Source organism: Neodiprion lecontei, chromosome 4, assembly GCF_021901455.1.
Source record: "Neodiprion lecontei isolate iyNeoLeco1 chromosome 4, iyNeoLeco1.1, whole genome shotgun sequence".
Classification (NCBI taxonomy): domain Eukaryota; kingdom Metazoa; phylum Arthropoda; class Insecta; order Hymenoptera; family Diprionidae; genus Neodiprion; species Neodiprion lecontei.
This window is the reverse complement of record NC_060263.1, coordinates 34730245-34747230: the sequence shown is the minus strand read 5'-3', so window position 1 is coordinate 34747230 and position 16986 is coordinate 34730245. Positions and strand designations below refer to the sequence as shown.

General features: G+C 37.4%; 1 protein-coding gene across 3 annotated transcripts in view; it reads right to left on the bottom strand.

Annotated features, from left to right (window-relative positions):
- Positions 1-13245: 13245 nt before the first annotated feature.
- Positions 13246-16986, bottom strand: part of LOC107218733 (serine/threonine-protein kinase BRSK2) — a 31366-nt gene continuing 27625 nt past the window's right edge. For 2 of the 3 annotated variants that reach the window (XM_046738073.1, XM_046738074.1), the window contains exons 12-13: positions 16680-16909; positions 13246-15627 (exon numbers count right to left, since the gene is read on the bottom strand). In XM_046738073.1, coding sequence (XP_046594029.1) covers positions 15403-15627; positions 16680-16909 — 455 coding nt within the window. In that variant the 3' untranslated portion in view covers positions 13246-15402. The remainder of the gene's footprint in view (positions 15628-16679; positions 16910-16986) is intronic. The other variant, XM_015656713.2, reaches the window with a different exon arrangement.

Sequence of the window (16986 nt, the reverse complement as noted above, 5' to 3'; positions counted from 1 at the left end):
ATGTATACATATTTATATCAGATGTAATAATGATGCAGAGACCAAACAGTACACATGTATATGCTGTCCTAGTACGATATTAATATATATGATCCATTTACGATTAATACATGATGCATACTATAAATTACATAATTTTCCAGGAGACAAACTAGATTATCTACAATAATCGGCTATAATACGAAAACAGAAGAATTATTCATTTCGAAATGGAATTCTATTTGACACACGCTAGATGTATTCCATAACATTAATATTCATAATTATTCCAACAACTTTTCATTTGCTCTCTCGATCTTGAATTTTCATAGGCATAGAATCGAAACGTTGTTTTAGCTGGTCGCAAGTGAAGTATCTGCGTTGGGTAGAGGAGCAGAATTGTTTTTCGAAAAGTATTCGGATGGAAAAAAATTCAGAGTAACTGTAATACATGACGGATGCGCTAATTTTGAGACGGTATTTAACGCTGCGTAGTGGTTTAAAGACCTAGAAAGGTGATAGGGAGAGAAAGAACGACGCTTCTTAACACTTCGAGTGTATTTTAACACACATTTGAAAGATACGAGCGAAATTTTTCATCATCCAACTGTCGCAGAACGGCAGCGTTATTAGCCGACCCGTTCACTGAAGAATATATCTTCAGTCAACGGCTGACCATCGAAGGGCCTGGCCGCTTGAGTCTGGAATCGGCAGGAGAGATAAAGTGTGTATTTCTTGTATGAAATGTGAAAGCTAAAATCATTATACATCATATCATATCATCATACCTCATACATCATACATCATACATCGTACATCATACATCATCATACATAGTATCAAAGTTCGAAACCATAGTTTGGATGTCGGACGTTCAGAAAGTGACGTCACCAATTCAAAATCAGCTAGCCGAATTCCTCAGTCTGGAAACAACCGCGCAGTAGAGCGGACGGATGAGAGTCGCGCTCCGCAAATTTCGAGTATCGGGTTCTCAACCTCCCGGATCCCGCGCTTCGGGTCCGCTACGTAGTTCGAGTACCGGGTTCTCAACCTCCCGGATCCCGCGCTTCGGGTCCGCTACGCGGTGAAACTCGACTTCCAGGATAAGCGCTCCGTGGTTCCTGGTTCATGTTTACAATAAATTATTTCAATTCGTTTTTCGCGCAACCCCAAATTCGGTAGCTGTCAGTCCGCTAATAAAATTTCTCGACTTCCAGGATAAGCGCTCCGTGGTTCCTGGTTCATGTTTACAATGAATTATTTCAATTCGTTTTTCGCGCAAGCCCATATTCAGTAGCTGTCAGTCCGCTAATAAAATTTCTCGACTTCCAGGATAAGCGCTCCGTGGTTCCTGGTTGATGTTTACAATAAATTATTTCAATTCGTTTTTCGCGCAACCCCAAATTCGGTAGCTGTCAGTCCGCTAATAAAATTTCTCGACTTCCAGGATAAGCGCTCCGTGGTTCCTGGTTCATGTTTACAATAAATTATTTCAATTCGTTTTTCGCGCAACCCCAAATTCGGTAGCTGTCAGTCCGCTAATAAAATTTCTCGACTTCCAGGATAAGCGCTCCGTGGTTCCTGGTTCATGTTTACAACAAATTATTTCAATTCGTTTTTCGCGCAACCCCAAATTCGGTAGCTGTCAGTCCGCTAATAAAATTTCTCGACTTCCAGGATAAGCGCTCCGTGGTTCCTGGTTCATGTTTACAATAAATTATTTCAATTCGTTTTTCGCGCAACCCCAAATTCGGTAGCTGTCAGTCCGCTAATAAAATTTTTCGACTTCCAGGATAAGCGCTCCGTGGTTCCTGGTTCATGTTTACAACAAATTATTTCAATTCGTTTTTCGCGCAACCCCAAATTCGGTAGCTGTCAGTCCGCTAATAAAATTTCTCGACTTCCAGGATAAGCGCTCCGTGGTTCCTGGTTCATGTTTACAATAAATTATTTCAATTCGTTTTTCGCGCAACCCCAAATTCGGTAGCTGTCAGTCCGCTAATAAAATTTCTCGACTTCCAGGATAAGCGCTCCGTGGTTCCTGGTTCATGTTTACAATGAATTATTTCAATTCGTTTTTCGCGCAAGCCCATATTCAGTAGCTGTCAGTCCGCTAATAAAATTTCTCGACTTCCAGGATAAGCGCTCCGTGGATCCTGGTTCATGTTTACAATAAATTATTTCAATTCGTTTTTCGCGCAACCCCAAATTCGGTAGCTGTCAGTCCGCTAATAAAATTTCTCGACTTCCAGGATAAGCGCTCCGTGGTTCCTGGTTCATGTTTACAACAAATTATTTCAATTCGTATTTCGCGCAACCCCAAATTCGGTAGCTGTCAGTCCGCTAATAAAATTTCTCGACTTCCAGGATAAGCGCTCCGTGGTTCCTGGTTCATGTTTACAATAAATTATTTCAATTCGTTTTTCGCGCAACCCCAAATTCGGTAGCTGTCAGTCCGCTAATAAAATTTCTCGACTTCCAGGATAAGCGCTCCGTGGTTCCTGGTTCATGTTTACAACAAATTATTTCAATTCGTTTTTCGCGCAACCCCAAATTCGGTAGCTGTCAGTCCGCTAATAAAATTTCTCGACTTCCAGGATAAGCGCTCCGTGGTTCCTGGTTCATGTTTACAATAAATTATTTCAATTCGTTTTTCGCGCAACACCAAATTCGGTAGCTGTCAGTCCGCTAATAAAATTTCTCGACTTCCAGGATAAGCGCTCCGTGGTTCCTGGTTCATGTTTACAATAAATTATTTCAATTCGTTTTTCGCGCAACCCCAAATTCGGTAGCTGTCAGTCCGCTAATAAAATTTCTCGACTTCCAGGATAAGCGCTCCGTGGTTCCTGGTTCATGTTTACAACAAATTATTTCAATTCGTTTTTCGCGCAACCCCAAATTCGGTAGCTGTCAGTCCGCTAATAAAATTTCTCGACTTCCAGGATAAGCGCTCCGTGGTTCCTGGTTCATGTTTACAATAAATTATTTCAATTCGTTTTTCGCGCAACCCCAAATTCGGTAGCTGTCAGTCCGCTAATAAAATTTTTCGACTTCCAGGATAAGCGCTCCGTGGTTCCTGGTTCATGTTTACAACAAATTATTTCAATTCGTTTTTCGCGCAACCCCAAATTCGGTAGCTGTCAGTCCGCTAATAAAATTTCTCGACTTCCAGGATAAGCGCTCCGTGGTTCCTGGTTCATGTTTACAACAAATTATTTCAATTCGTATTTCGCGCAACACCAAATTCGGTAGCTGTCAGTCCGCTAATAAAATTTCTCGACTTCCAGGATAAGCGCTCCGTGGTTCCTGGTTCATGTTTACAATGAATTATTTCAATTCCTTTTTCGCGTAAGCCCAAATTCAGTAGCTGTCAGTGCGCTAATAAAATTCCTATAACTTTACAATCTTCTCATAATCTTTTTGGTAAAATATGTCGATAAAAAAATTATATCAAACCTTACACATTATTTTTGATTTGTTCTCACGCTGAAAATATTTATTAGTATTCGAGGTATAACTCGAGGTGGTTGGCGGTTTTCGTTGGAGGTAGTTAGGGGTGATTGCGGGTAATCTCGGTGATTCAGGAGAAGGGGGACGAGGATTTGTGCTCGGTGAGTAAAACACTTTTATAATATTTCATGGCAATTGTAATTATATTTCATCTGAAATATTACAAACTTTTCACGTTTACAATAAATTATTTCAATTCATTTTTCGTGCAAGCACATATTTAGTAGCTATGAATAATCTTATACAATTTATTATATTATTAATTAATTAATTAATATTCTTATAATATTTGATGGCAATTGTAATTATATTTCATCTGAAATATTACAAACTTGTCACCTTTACAATAAATTATTTCAATTCATTTTTCGTGCAAGTACAAATTCAGTTGCTACGAATAAGCTTATACAATTTATTATATTATCAATTAATTATTTAATCAATTACTTAATTATAATAATCCTTACACAATATTTTCGATGTGTTCTTATACTGAAAATATTTATTACTGTTTAAGGTATAACCTGAAGTGGTTGAAGGTGGTCGGAGGTGGACGAGGAGGAGGACGAGGAGGACGAGGATTTGTGCTGGGTGAGTAAAACACTTTTATAATATTTGATGGCAATTGTAATTATATTTCATCTGAAATATTACAAACTTGTCACGTTTACAATAAATTATTTCAATTCATTTTTCGTGCAAGCACATATTCAGTAGCTATGAATAATCTTGTACAATTTATTATATTATTAATTAATTGATTAATTACATTAATCCTTACACAATATTTTTGATGTATTCCTATACTAAAAATATTCATTACTATTCCAGGTATTAACCCGAGGTGGTCGGTGGTGGACGAGGAGGAGGACGAGCTGGACGAGGAAGAGGACCAGGTGGACGAGGAGGAGGACGAGGTGGACGAGGAGGAGGCGGGGTGGGTCGTGGGAGAGGACCTCTCCTCTCCTCAGAGGAGGGGAGGGGGTGGGGCAGGGAAGGGGGAGAGGTGGGCGGGCAGGGGGAAGGGCAGGGAAGGGAAGGGAAGGGAAGGGAAGGGAAGGGGAGGGGGCGGGAGGGGGAGGGAGGGCGGGAGGGAGGGACAGGGAAGGGCCGGCTGGGCGGGCGGGTGGGCGACTTGCACTAACATCCGTTGTCCACTCCCTCCCTCCCGCCCTCCCGCCCGCCCTCCCTCCCACCCTCCCTCCCTCCCTCCCACCCGCCCTCCTTCCCTCCCCCCACCCGCCCTCCCTCCCCCTCCCCACCCACCCTCCCTCCCCCTCCCGCCCCCTCCCCCTCCCTTCCCTTCCCTTCCCTGCCCTTCCCCCTGCCCGCCCACCTCTCCCCCTTCCCTGCCCCACCCCCTCCCCTCCTCTGAGGAGAGGAGAGGTCCTCTCCCACGACCCACCCCGCCTCCTCCTCGTCCACCTCGTCCTCCTCCTCGTCCACCTGGTCCTCTTCCTCGTCCAGCTCGTCCTCCTCCTCGTCCACCACCGACCACCTCGGGTTAATACCTGGAATAGTAATGAATATTTTTAGTATAGGAATACATCAAAAATATTGTGTAAGGATTAATGTAATTAATCAATTAATTAATAATATAATAAATTGTACAAGATTATTCATAGCTACTGAATATGTGCTTGCACGAAAAATGAATTGAAATAATTTATTGTAAACGTGAAAAGTTTGTAATATTTCAGATGAAATATAATTACAATTGCCATGAAATATTATAAAAGTGTTTTACTCACCGAGCACAAATCCTCGTCCCCCTTCTCCTGAATCACCGAGATTACCCGCAATCACCCCTAACTACCTCCAACGAAAACCGCCAACCACCTCGAGTTATACCTCGAATACTAATAAATATTTTCAGCGTGAGAACAAATCAAAAATAATGTGTAAGGTTTGATATAATTTTTTTATCGACATATTTTACCAAAAAGATTATGAGAAGATTGTAAAGTTATAGGAATTTTATTAGCGCACTGACAGCTACTGAATTTGGGCTTACGCGAAAAAGGAATTGAAATAATTCATTGTAAACATGAACCAGGAACCACGGAGCGCTTATCCTGGAAGTCGAGAAATTTTATTAGCGGACTGACAGCTACCGAATTTGGGGTTGCGCGAAAAACGAATTGAAATAATTTATTGTAAACATGAACCAGGAACCACGGAGCGCTTATCCTGGAAGTCGAGAAATTTTATTAGCGGACTGACAGCTACCGAATTTGGGGTTGCGCGAAAAACGAATTGAAATAATTTGTTGTAAACATGAACCAGGAACCACGGAGCGCTTATCCTGGAAGTCGAAAAATTTTATTAGCGGACTGACAGCTACCGAATTTGGGGTTGCGCGAAAAACGAATTGAAATAATTTATTGTAAACATGAACCAGGAACCACGGAGCGCTTATCCTGGAAGTCGAGAAATTTTATTAGCGGACTGACAGCTACCGAATTTGGGGTTGCGCGAAAAACGAATTGAAATAATTTGTTGTAAACATGAACCAGGAACCACGGAGCGCTTATCCTGGAAGTCGAGAAATTTTATTAGCGGACTGACAGCTACCGAATTTGGGGTTGCGCGAAAAACGAATTGAAATAATTTATTGTAAACATGAACCAGGAACCACGGAGCGCTTATCCTGGAAGTCGAGAAATTTTATTAGCGGACTGACAGCTACCGAATTTGGTGTTGCGCGAAAAACGAATTGAAATAATTTATTGTAAACATGAACCAGGAACCACGGAGCGCTTATCCTGGAAGTCGAGAAATTTTATTAGCGGACTGACAGCTACCGAATTTGGGGTTGCGCGAAAAACGAATTGAAATAATTTGTTGTAAACATGAACCAGGAACCACGGAGCGCTTATCCTGGAAGTCGAGAAATTTTATTAGCGGACTGACAGCTACCGAATTTGGGGTTGCGCGAAAAACGAATTGAAATAATTTATTGTAAACATGAACCAGGAACCACGGAGCGCTTATCCTGGAAGTCGAGAAATTTTATTAGCGGACTGACAGCTACCGAATTTGGGGTTGCGCGAAATACGAATTGAAATAATTTGTTGTAAACATGAACCAGGAACCACGGAGCGCTTATCCTGGAAGTCGAGAAATTTTATTAGCGGACTGACAGCTACCGAATTTGGGGTTGCGCGAAAAACGAATTGAAATAATTTATTGTAAACATGAACCAGGAACCACGGAGCGCTTATCCTGGAAGTCGAGAAATTTTATTAGCGGACTGACAGCTACCGAATTTGGGGTTGCGCGAAAAACGAATTGAAATAATTTATTGTAAACATCAACCAGGAACCACGGAGCGCTTATCCTGGAAGTCGAGAAATTTTATTAGCGGACTGACAGCTACTGAATATGGGCTTGCGCGAAAAACGAATTGAAATAATTCATTGTAAACATGAACCAGGAACCACGGAGCGCTTATCCTGGAAGTCGAGAAATTTTATTAGCGGACTGACAGCTACCGAATTTGGGGTTGCGCGAAAAACGAATTGAAATAATTTATTGTAAACATGAACCAGGAACCACGGAGCGCTTATCCTGGAAGTCGAGTTTCACCGCGTAGCGGACCCGAAGCGCGGGATCCGGGAGGTTGAGAACCCGGTACTCGAACTACGTAGCGGACCCGAAGCGCGGGATCCGGGAGGTTGAGAACCCGATACTCGAAATTTGCGGAGCGCGACTCTCATCCGTCCGCTCTACTGCGCGGTTGTTTCCAGACTGAGGAATTCGGCTAGCTGATTTTGAATTGGTGACGTCACTTTCTGAACGTCCGACATCCAAACTATGGTTTCGAACTTTGATACTATGTATGATGATGTATGATGTACGATGTATGATGTATGATGTATGAGGTATGATGATATGATATGATGTATAATGATTTTAGCTTTCACATTTCATACAAGAAATACACACTTTATCTCTCCTGCCGATTCCAGACTCAAGCGGCCAGGCCCTTCGATGGTCAGCCGTTGACTGAAGATATATTCTTCAGTGAACGGGTCGGCTAATAACGCTGCCGTTCTGCGACAGTTGGATGATGAAAAATTTCGCTCGTATCTTTCAAATGTGTGTTAAAATACACTCGAAGTGTTAAGAAGCGTCGTTCTTTCTCTCCCTATCACCTTTCTAGGTCTTTAAACCACTACGCAGCGTTAAATACCGTCTCAAAATTAGCGCATCCGTCATGTATTACAGTTACTCTGAATTTTTTTCCATCCGAATACTTTTCGAAAAACAATTCTGCTCCTCTACCCAACGCAGATACTTCACTTGCGACCAGCTAAAACAACGTTTCGATTCTATGCCTATGAAAATTCAAGATCGAGAGAGCAAATGAAAAGTTGTTGGAATAATTATGAATATTAATGTTATGGAATACATCTAGCGTGTGTCAAATAGAATTCCATTTCGAAATGAATAATTCTTCTGTTTTCGTATTATAGCCGATTATTGTAGATAATCTAGTTTGTCTCCTGGAAAATTATGTAATTTATAGTATGCATCATGTATTAATCGTAAATGGATCATATATATTAATATCGTACTAGGACAGCATATACATGTGTACTGTTTGGTCTCTGCATCATTATTACATCTGATATAAATATGTATACATTTTTCTCTCGGGTACCTATGCTTTAATTAAATGACTGTTTTGCTCCGAATTTTGGAAGAAATTTATTCTCGTTATTAATTTCTTGTATCGCCGACAATTCGATAAGTACAGACGGCCAAGTACTGGCTTGGGCTTACCATTGCGAAGACTGTGTTACTCGGAAGGTGAATGTAGCCCAGCATTATGTCGAAATCGGTAACTCTCTGATGTTCTGCAATAAGCTCTCAACTATACCGTTGGAACATCTCAGGGGGCGCAAGCGCACGACGATTTTCGGTTGTCTCACCAAAGCTCATTAGGACAACTGTCTTCATATTTTTCAGTCAACGCATTCAGCAAAGTGACCCCATTATTGTTGACATTCTGGCTTTTTTCACGTAAGGCTATTATGGATAACAAATCACTGGAAAATTCTAGGCTTCTCACGTTTCCCGAAGTAGAGAAACTTAGGCCGTTTTCGAAAATTGACTGACAGTAGTGTCAGCAATCTTTCATCTCTTTTGCGCTTCCAAGTTCGTGGATAGCTCTGACTCTGTCCTAGGGAATTTTCAGTACTGTCAATCAATTTACGAACGCGGCCTAGTTACCAACATCCGCACCGTGATCCGTACATTGTTAAGCCATTGAAAATTGTCCAATTCTTTTTCGATCGCGCCAAATTCAAATTTTCAACGTCCCCTCGTTACTTTCGAAATGTGGCAACACTGTTGGTGGGTATTTGCATGATTTTTATATTTCTTAACTTTTGATGTTTTTCGATTTTATAAATTTCTTTAGAATTTTTGAAAAAAAAATATTTTGTTTTTGTTTATAAGTATTTAAATAATTTAATAAATAAAAAAAAGGCAATATTTAAATGAATAAGTAGCTCCATCTCGCGTATGTGACGTCACAATGCTGAATTTTTTTGAAATTTTTAGCGCCAAGTTCTCCTGTAAGCACGCCGTACGTGTAATCAGCTGTTGCTCTGTGTTGTGATTGATGAAAAGAACGTCTGATAGTGCTGTTTATTATAAACTAAAGTTATTAAATTATTTAATATGTCATTAAAAAACGATTTTTGTTGGTGTATAGTACCAACTTGTAAAAATACTCAAACTAATGCTTGCTTAACATTCTTAGTATAATAACATTGACGTGATCATAACCTCCACACAATTATCCGTGTGAGTTAAAAAAAAAAAAACACCACACAAAAATTGATTTCTATTTTAATTATTTTCACCGAAGTCTGGCATTAATTATACAATGTATCAAACTTAAAGTTTAAAAAACTTACTTAAAATTTTTTTAGCGCTAGAAAATATTGTACATTACTCTTTGTGGATTCAAATAAACGCACCAGTAGCAGCACAATGACGTCAAACCAATCACATTCCGTTTTATGTCACGTGACTTTTATGTGATTTAGGACCACTTTTATTTATTAAATTATTTAAATATTTATTAACAAAAACAAAATATTTTTTTTTCAAAAATTCTAAAAAAATTTATAGAATCGAAAAACATCAAAAGTTAAGAAATATAAAAATCATGCAAATACCCAATTCTTCAATTTCCATTTATAGCCGTATTATTGTAGATAATCTGGTTTGGCTCATGGAAAATTATGAAATTTATAGTGTGTATCACGTATTTATCATAAATGAATCATATATATTAATATCATACATGGACCGCATATACATATATACTTTTTGGTCTCTGCATCATTATTACATTTTATCTATTATTATTTATGATCTATGTATATATTCTTCTCTCGCGTACCTATACTTTAATTAAATCACTGTTTTGCTACGAATTTTGGAAGACATTCATTCTCATTATTAATTCCTTGTGTCGCCGACAAGTATGTAAGTACACACAGGCGAAGTAATGGCTTGGGTTCAGCTTTGCGAAGACTGTGTTACTCGGAAGGTGAATACAGCCAGCATCATGTCGAAATCGGTAATTCTCTGATGTTCCGCAATAAATTCTCAACTCTACCCTTGGAACATCTCAGGGGCCGTAAGCGCACAACGATTATCGTTTTTCACCATTCCTCAGTCTACGACGCTGAAAAAATTCTGCTAACAGTAAATAAGGTCGGTTGTAATTAATCAGTAGACAGATTTTTTAATTATTAATGTCGCATTATTATTATTGTTAATAATATCATTATTTGTTTTATACATATTTGATATTGGCCATCAACAAATATGTTACAGTTTTCATGAAAACTGATAATATACATATACATATATATGTATACTATTTATGTATACGTATATATAATGTATTTAATATAATTATTAATATTCACTACCTAGAGGTTATCGGTGGTCGTGAATCTTGAATTCGCGATGCATTAACTGTTCACTGCATATCGACCCTCACTTCGACACATAAATCGAACGTTAATAACAACTTATTGTGAAACGATAAAAAAATGTATGTCCTTATAGATAAGAAATCAATACAAAACTACCCGCAGTTGAGAGGATTACTCTGTTATGTATATTCAACACTCTCAGTTTCATTTCGTCCGCAATTGTTTTTATTCTTTTTCTCTCTTCTTTTTTTTTTCTATGTAAGCAGTCTCTAAAAGATTACAAGATTTTCATGCGCCGTTGCCGATAATCGAGTAGAAAGCTCTGTAATTGTAGATAAACTTTTCCTCGAGAATGTTAATTTTTCTGCTTATCGGCTTGCCAGAAGGACGGAGCGCGAAACCGTAACGTCGCTTTATAGTTATTACCTTAATTTCGAAAACAACATCGTTGATCGTACCTAAGAGAAAATTTAGCAGCGGTTAGTATGGTACAAAGCTCAAGCTTGTATTACAAAATTTTTGTATCAGTAGCACAGATGTGATAACAATGTACAAGAATTAACTAACTAATTTTCGCATCAGTTGCACAAAAACTTTAATTACAGCGAATAATGGATAACGTAGGTATCGCTTATTGGAGTTACATGAAGAATTCCTCGGAGAAATTGGTTCAATTAGTAAATGATATTGGTTTGCTGCCAAGGTTTATAAATTCAAAGAAATTTAATTCGGTCAATTTGCATGCTTGAAGTCTTGTTGGGAGAAAAAATTATACATTACGGCTTATTAGGGCGGAGAAAATTAATCCGATTTTCATGTACTCCTAGTACGTAATTATTAAAGTAAGTGTACCAGTTATTGACCATGTCCCAATTATTGATCTGTTTTGGTTGTAACTGTTTGGATCCTTGGTTCTAAAATTACCAAAAAAATACATTTGCAGTGTTTAACCCTCTAGCAATTGGTTTTAATCATCGAGAAGTTCATAATTTGTGCCCTCAATTTATAATTTTGTTGAATAAAAGGTTCAATAATTGGGTCTAAACGTGTCAATAACTCGTACTCTTACCTTAATGATTTTTGTTCTACTTTGCAACTTATTTGTGTACGCATCGTGTGAAACAAAATAACGCGACATAAATATCGGACCTAGTGGAAAGGAAACGTATAAGTATTTCTTCTTCTTCGTTAATAATAATTGAATAATCATGTGGTATACCTAATTTATTTACCTATATAACGACCAACGTAATAGTTCACAAAGCACGCTTACAAAAACCTTGACTACCTATTATTACATGTTTATATAATTAAAATTACCGTGAGACTCGCCGCGAAGATGAAGATAAAATATCATCTAAACAAATTTATAATAAAATTTTTGAATATTTTATCTCGATCCGAACGTTTATATTTGTATAATATAATGTATATAAGGTGTGTATATATAATATATATATATACGCGCAGAGTAATTCAGTTATCAATCAATTAATAAATATATTAGAAGCACAATAATAAATTATTTAAACATCAAGCGATACAAGAGATCTTTCACAATAATTAACATATCCTTTTTTTCTCGAAAATTTATCACGTATATGTTACCAGATTCTTTATATTATATATAGACAATGGCTGTATAATATTTGTGAAATATTAATTGCCAATAACAAAACGTCAACAAGAACGCGCGCTGAACAAATTGTTGTAAAATTGTTTAAGAATTGTATAAAAATTGTCTACTACCTATATATAATGCCTCAATGATATATCCAGATGACAAATCAATTTCAAATTATAAAATACACATTATACGCGCGATAAAATCACGAACCTAACAACAAAAAAAGTTGGATGAAAAAAAATCTGTTCAATAACTACGGATGGCGTTGTATAGAGATTGTAAGGTAAAGATAGATCGATCATTGAACGACAATAATATATAACAAAAAAAAAAAAAAAACAATCGAATCACTTTACTAATATCGTAAATAAATATTCTTTCAAATATGCATCATGTATAATATCAAACATACGACTAGACTTTATGATGACGATAATATAAATATGTATAACTACGCTCTGAAATATAAATAGGTACCTACTTATCAGACAAAATTAAATCGGTCTTAAAATTTTGAAAATGTTTACTTTTCGTACCTTAAGTTTTTTTTTTTTTTTTTTATACTTTTGCTTGATATAAAATCCTAGTTTAACATGGCCGGTAATTTGTTTTATTATTATTGTTATTGTTATTAATATTATTATTATTATATACTTATCATACTTATACAATGTATTTATATAATTATCCGCTAGTATAAGTAGATAACCGCAAGCTTATGCCTAGTCTCATAAGTTATTATTATGTTGTTATGTATATATATATATGTATATATACGCGATCGTTACGCTATTCCGATTCATTTATCTCTCATCTATTTATTCGATCCCTTTCATAATTTTGTTTCGCTTCCTTAATTCACGATCAGTAGTAAGTATATTAGTAAACGTATATTGCAAAGCCCGACATACTTCACCGCAACTTGTTTATTTATACGTAATCTTACACGATTATTGGTAAATTACAGTTATTAGTTTAGTCTATATACGATTATTTTCATACGGAAAAAGTGCTGCACGCTTATTGTGTACAGGAGCCGTTTGTCGAATCCGTAAATATATCTACGCAAAAAATTGGAATCGAAAAAATTGCATCGCAAGTGCAATCGCGAGAAAATTAGGTCCGCGGAAACTGATAATTTCATTGTCATCATTTCTTTATATATTTTTTTTTTTTTTGATTTTTATTTTTTTTTTTTTGTTTTTTCACCATTTTTGACAATTATGATTGAACGCAGTGCTACACTTTTCCGTCGTTGCTAAAATTGATTTAGCTTTGATACTGTTAATGATAATTTTAAATTTCGTTTTATTTTTGGTTTTTATTATATAGGAACGAGACGCCGTCTATATGCATTCTAACCTGAGCGATAAAACGAGATGCTATCAAGTATAATCTTGCAATGAGATTGTTTCGATATTTTTTGGTTTTTGCTGCATTCTGTCGAACATACACGCCAACCTGTGAATTATCGTATTGTCACAAACCGGACGAGTGATTGTGCAGAAGAAATTCACGAAGAAGTTATTTGTAGGATATACAATGTCGCTTGGCCTTCGGTCTTTTTAATTTATTTCAAATATCTTCACTTTGATTTTTTTGGGATTAAAATCTTCTGTACTATTACCCGCGATTTCATCAGCGACATAAATTTTTTTACAAATTATCACGACGGTTGATTTTATTGTATATTTTTACACCTATACCATATGAAACGGGGTTAATTTTCTTTTCTCTTTCCGCATTCACTTCTTTGTTTTGATTAATTAATTTATCAATTAATTAATTAATTAATTAATTATTTTTTTATGAGATATGTTTATTGAGAAAATATATCTTAAATATATAAATACTACTTATATATTTATAGTAATTATATAAATACTAATTGATGATTAGCAATAATGACAGTATTTTTTTTTTTTTTGCACAACGCTTACGCAAAGCCGGATGAGAAAAGCCGTATTGAAGATATATTTGTATCATTTCTGTTCATGTTTATGTTCGATTTTTAATCATTCTTTTTAAATCGAATGGCGGGGGGAGAACGAAAATAAAAGTTCGACTATTGCACAAAAACGCCTACTTTTCCGCTACAGCTTATTTTTAATTGTTTTGCCTCACGTCGTGTACCTACCTATCATGTTAGTTGTATTATATACCAATTGAGATCAGTCCTCACCATTTTTTAATCAACCTGCTTTCGCCGCGAGAATCGTTTTACTCGTTTGTTAATTCACCGTTTTTATTACTGGTGCGTGTAAATTTCATTCATGTCTGGTTATCGTGTTAGGTTGAGCTTGGCGTAACCGCATGAAACGACTGAAACGAACTATTAGCTATCATTTGCAATAACTATCCTAAAAGTATAACACGACTCCTTAGATCATCTATACCATTTTTAAAAGCACGCCGCGGATAAACACTCGCATCTATGTTGGCAGTAAAGTTTTCGTTTTTACATGTTTTATTATTCACTGATATTTTTCATCTTCTCGTGTTTGCGTATTTTTTTTTTTTTTCATTCTTCGAACTTCGACTTTGCATAGAATTTTATCGAATGTAATCTCGATCGATCGACCCACGCACAACGGGCCATCAAACGAGGTGTCCCGTTAATATGGATCGTAGTACAGGTGTTTTCTTTCCCTCTACTTTTTTCTATCGACGTCGAAAAAAAGTATTCATTATTATACCTATGTATTTGGTGTTTTTTTCACAGATTTGACAAGAAGATATTAAAAGGATGCCGTTTCCTTTCGTCAAATATAACACATCCGGCAAAGCACCGTAGTAACTATCATCATCAAATAAATGCATCTCTGCTGATCCTCAATGCGCATAATGCATAACGCAGATCTACTCGAATCGAACGCATCGGGCTCGTGCCGAGTACCTACGCAGTTTTGTACTCCTTGTCGTACCTACGCTGCACATGCATCATGATATGTCGAGTGAGAGGTAGTGATACAGTAAAATGTATTCATTCAAAGAAAGAATTGTCGAACAGTGCCTGACTTTTATACACTACATGTACATTAATTGTAAGCTATATAATTGCCGAATAGGATATACCTATAAATCGTTTACAACAGGCACCTAGTCACGAGTTTGAAAGTTTCTTAGACTTTTTCTAACGCATTCCGAGCATCCTGGTTGGCCCATCCGACTGGTTTTTGGTTTCTGGTTTCTGGTTTCTGGTTTCTGGTTCCCGATGATCCTTCTGTCGCCGTTTCGCGTTCACCAAAATCCCTGTCTGCTGTTCCACATATTTCTAAGACTGGATCTAAGGTCGAACCGGAATTGGAAGTTCTGGTAGTATCACGCTATGTTGCTGCCGCTCATCGTAGTCACGCATTTTTTCTCCGCCGCATTCTGACTCTCCGAGTTACTCCTTACCGCCTTTGGTGAACTTCCAGGAGAAGTGGTCACTTCCCCCGGCAACGCGTTGTTGTTGTTCGTCGAAGTCGAGCTTCTCCGACCGTTTTCACGCGTTGGCGATTTCACGTCGAACACCGACGTGTCCGATTCGATGTCTGAATCGATCTAAAGGAGTCAGAAATTCACCTTTAATTTCCACACACCCGACATCTGACACGTATTCAATTTTACTACAAAATTTGCCGAGCTGTCGCGGTCTCTGTTACGTAATACCACGATGACGGAATAGACCTGTCCTTAAGAAGGGCGAAATCGAATTTTAATGGTCTTACCCCCCAAATTGGTTCGAAATAATTCAAAAATTATATCCGAATTTTTAAAAAATTTTCCCTCCATATTTACCCACGCCTAGGAAGCCTTACTTTTTACCATAAAAAAAGCATTGGTTTTTCGGGATTTTTAATCGTTTTTTTACCACTGCCGTAATTATCAGCTAAAAAATCGCAAATTCTCAGAAAATGTTACCTTTTTGTCCAATTTCTTGGAATTCGATACAAGCATTTTTGGGCTAGATCGATCGACTCTTTTCCGCGTTTTTAGAGAATAAAGATGTGATCGATCTAGCCCAAAAATGTTAGTATCGAATTCCATAAAATTGGACAAAAAGGTAACATAACTGTCAACATTTTCTGAGAATTTGTGATTTTTTAGCTGATAATTACGGCAGTAGAAAAAAAAACGATTAAAAATCCCGAAAAACCAATGCTTTTCTTATGGGAAAAAGTAAGGCTTCCTAGGCGTGGGTAAATATGGAGGGAAAAATTTTTAAAAATTCGGATATAATTTTTGAATTATTTCGAACCAATTTGGCGGGTAAGATCATTAAAATTCGATTTTGCCCTTCTTAAGGACAGGTCTAATGACGGAAACAGCTCGTTGATGATGATGAGTATGAAAAAAACTCGAACGATATCAAACGGAACTCTTTTTTTTCTCGCACATTAAAATACAACCGGCACCAACACGGTGCAGAATTTACCTCGTTGTATGCACGCGAAGAAAAGCTTTTTTTTTTTTCTTTCTTTGTTGTTACTTGTTAATTGCGTAAATTTGGCAAAATATTTATACTTTTCTCTCGTTGTTCATATCTTTTGCTCTCTCAATGTTATCGTTAACGGACAGGAGGGCGACGGTGATGATGATGGATGACGTGATACCTTGCTGAAACACACTACCTGTCTGGTAGCGGGATGAGGACTCAGGGACAATCTTTCACTGGTATCACTTCCGCAGCTCGAACTTTCGCTCATTTCCTGAGTGAATTTCCGCGACGTTCTTGGACTCGGTGGGGCTGCTCTGCTCTGACCTCCAATTCCCAGACCGATTCCTCGCGCGCAGACTTGGGATTGTATGTGCTCGCAGACCCTCCGGAATCTCCGTATGTTACCTGTTAATCACACGAATATCTCTTCAATTTTCTGCAGGTCATCAGGGGTGCAGGAGAATGGTCAATTTGTTCCGATC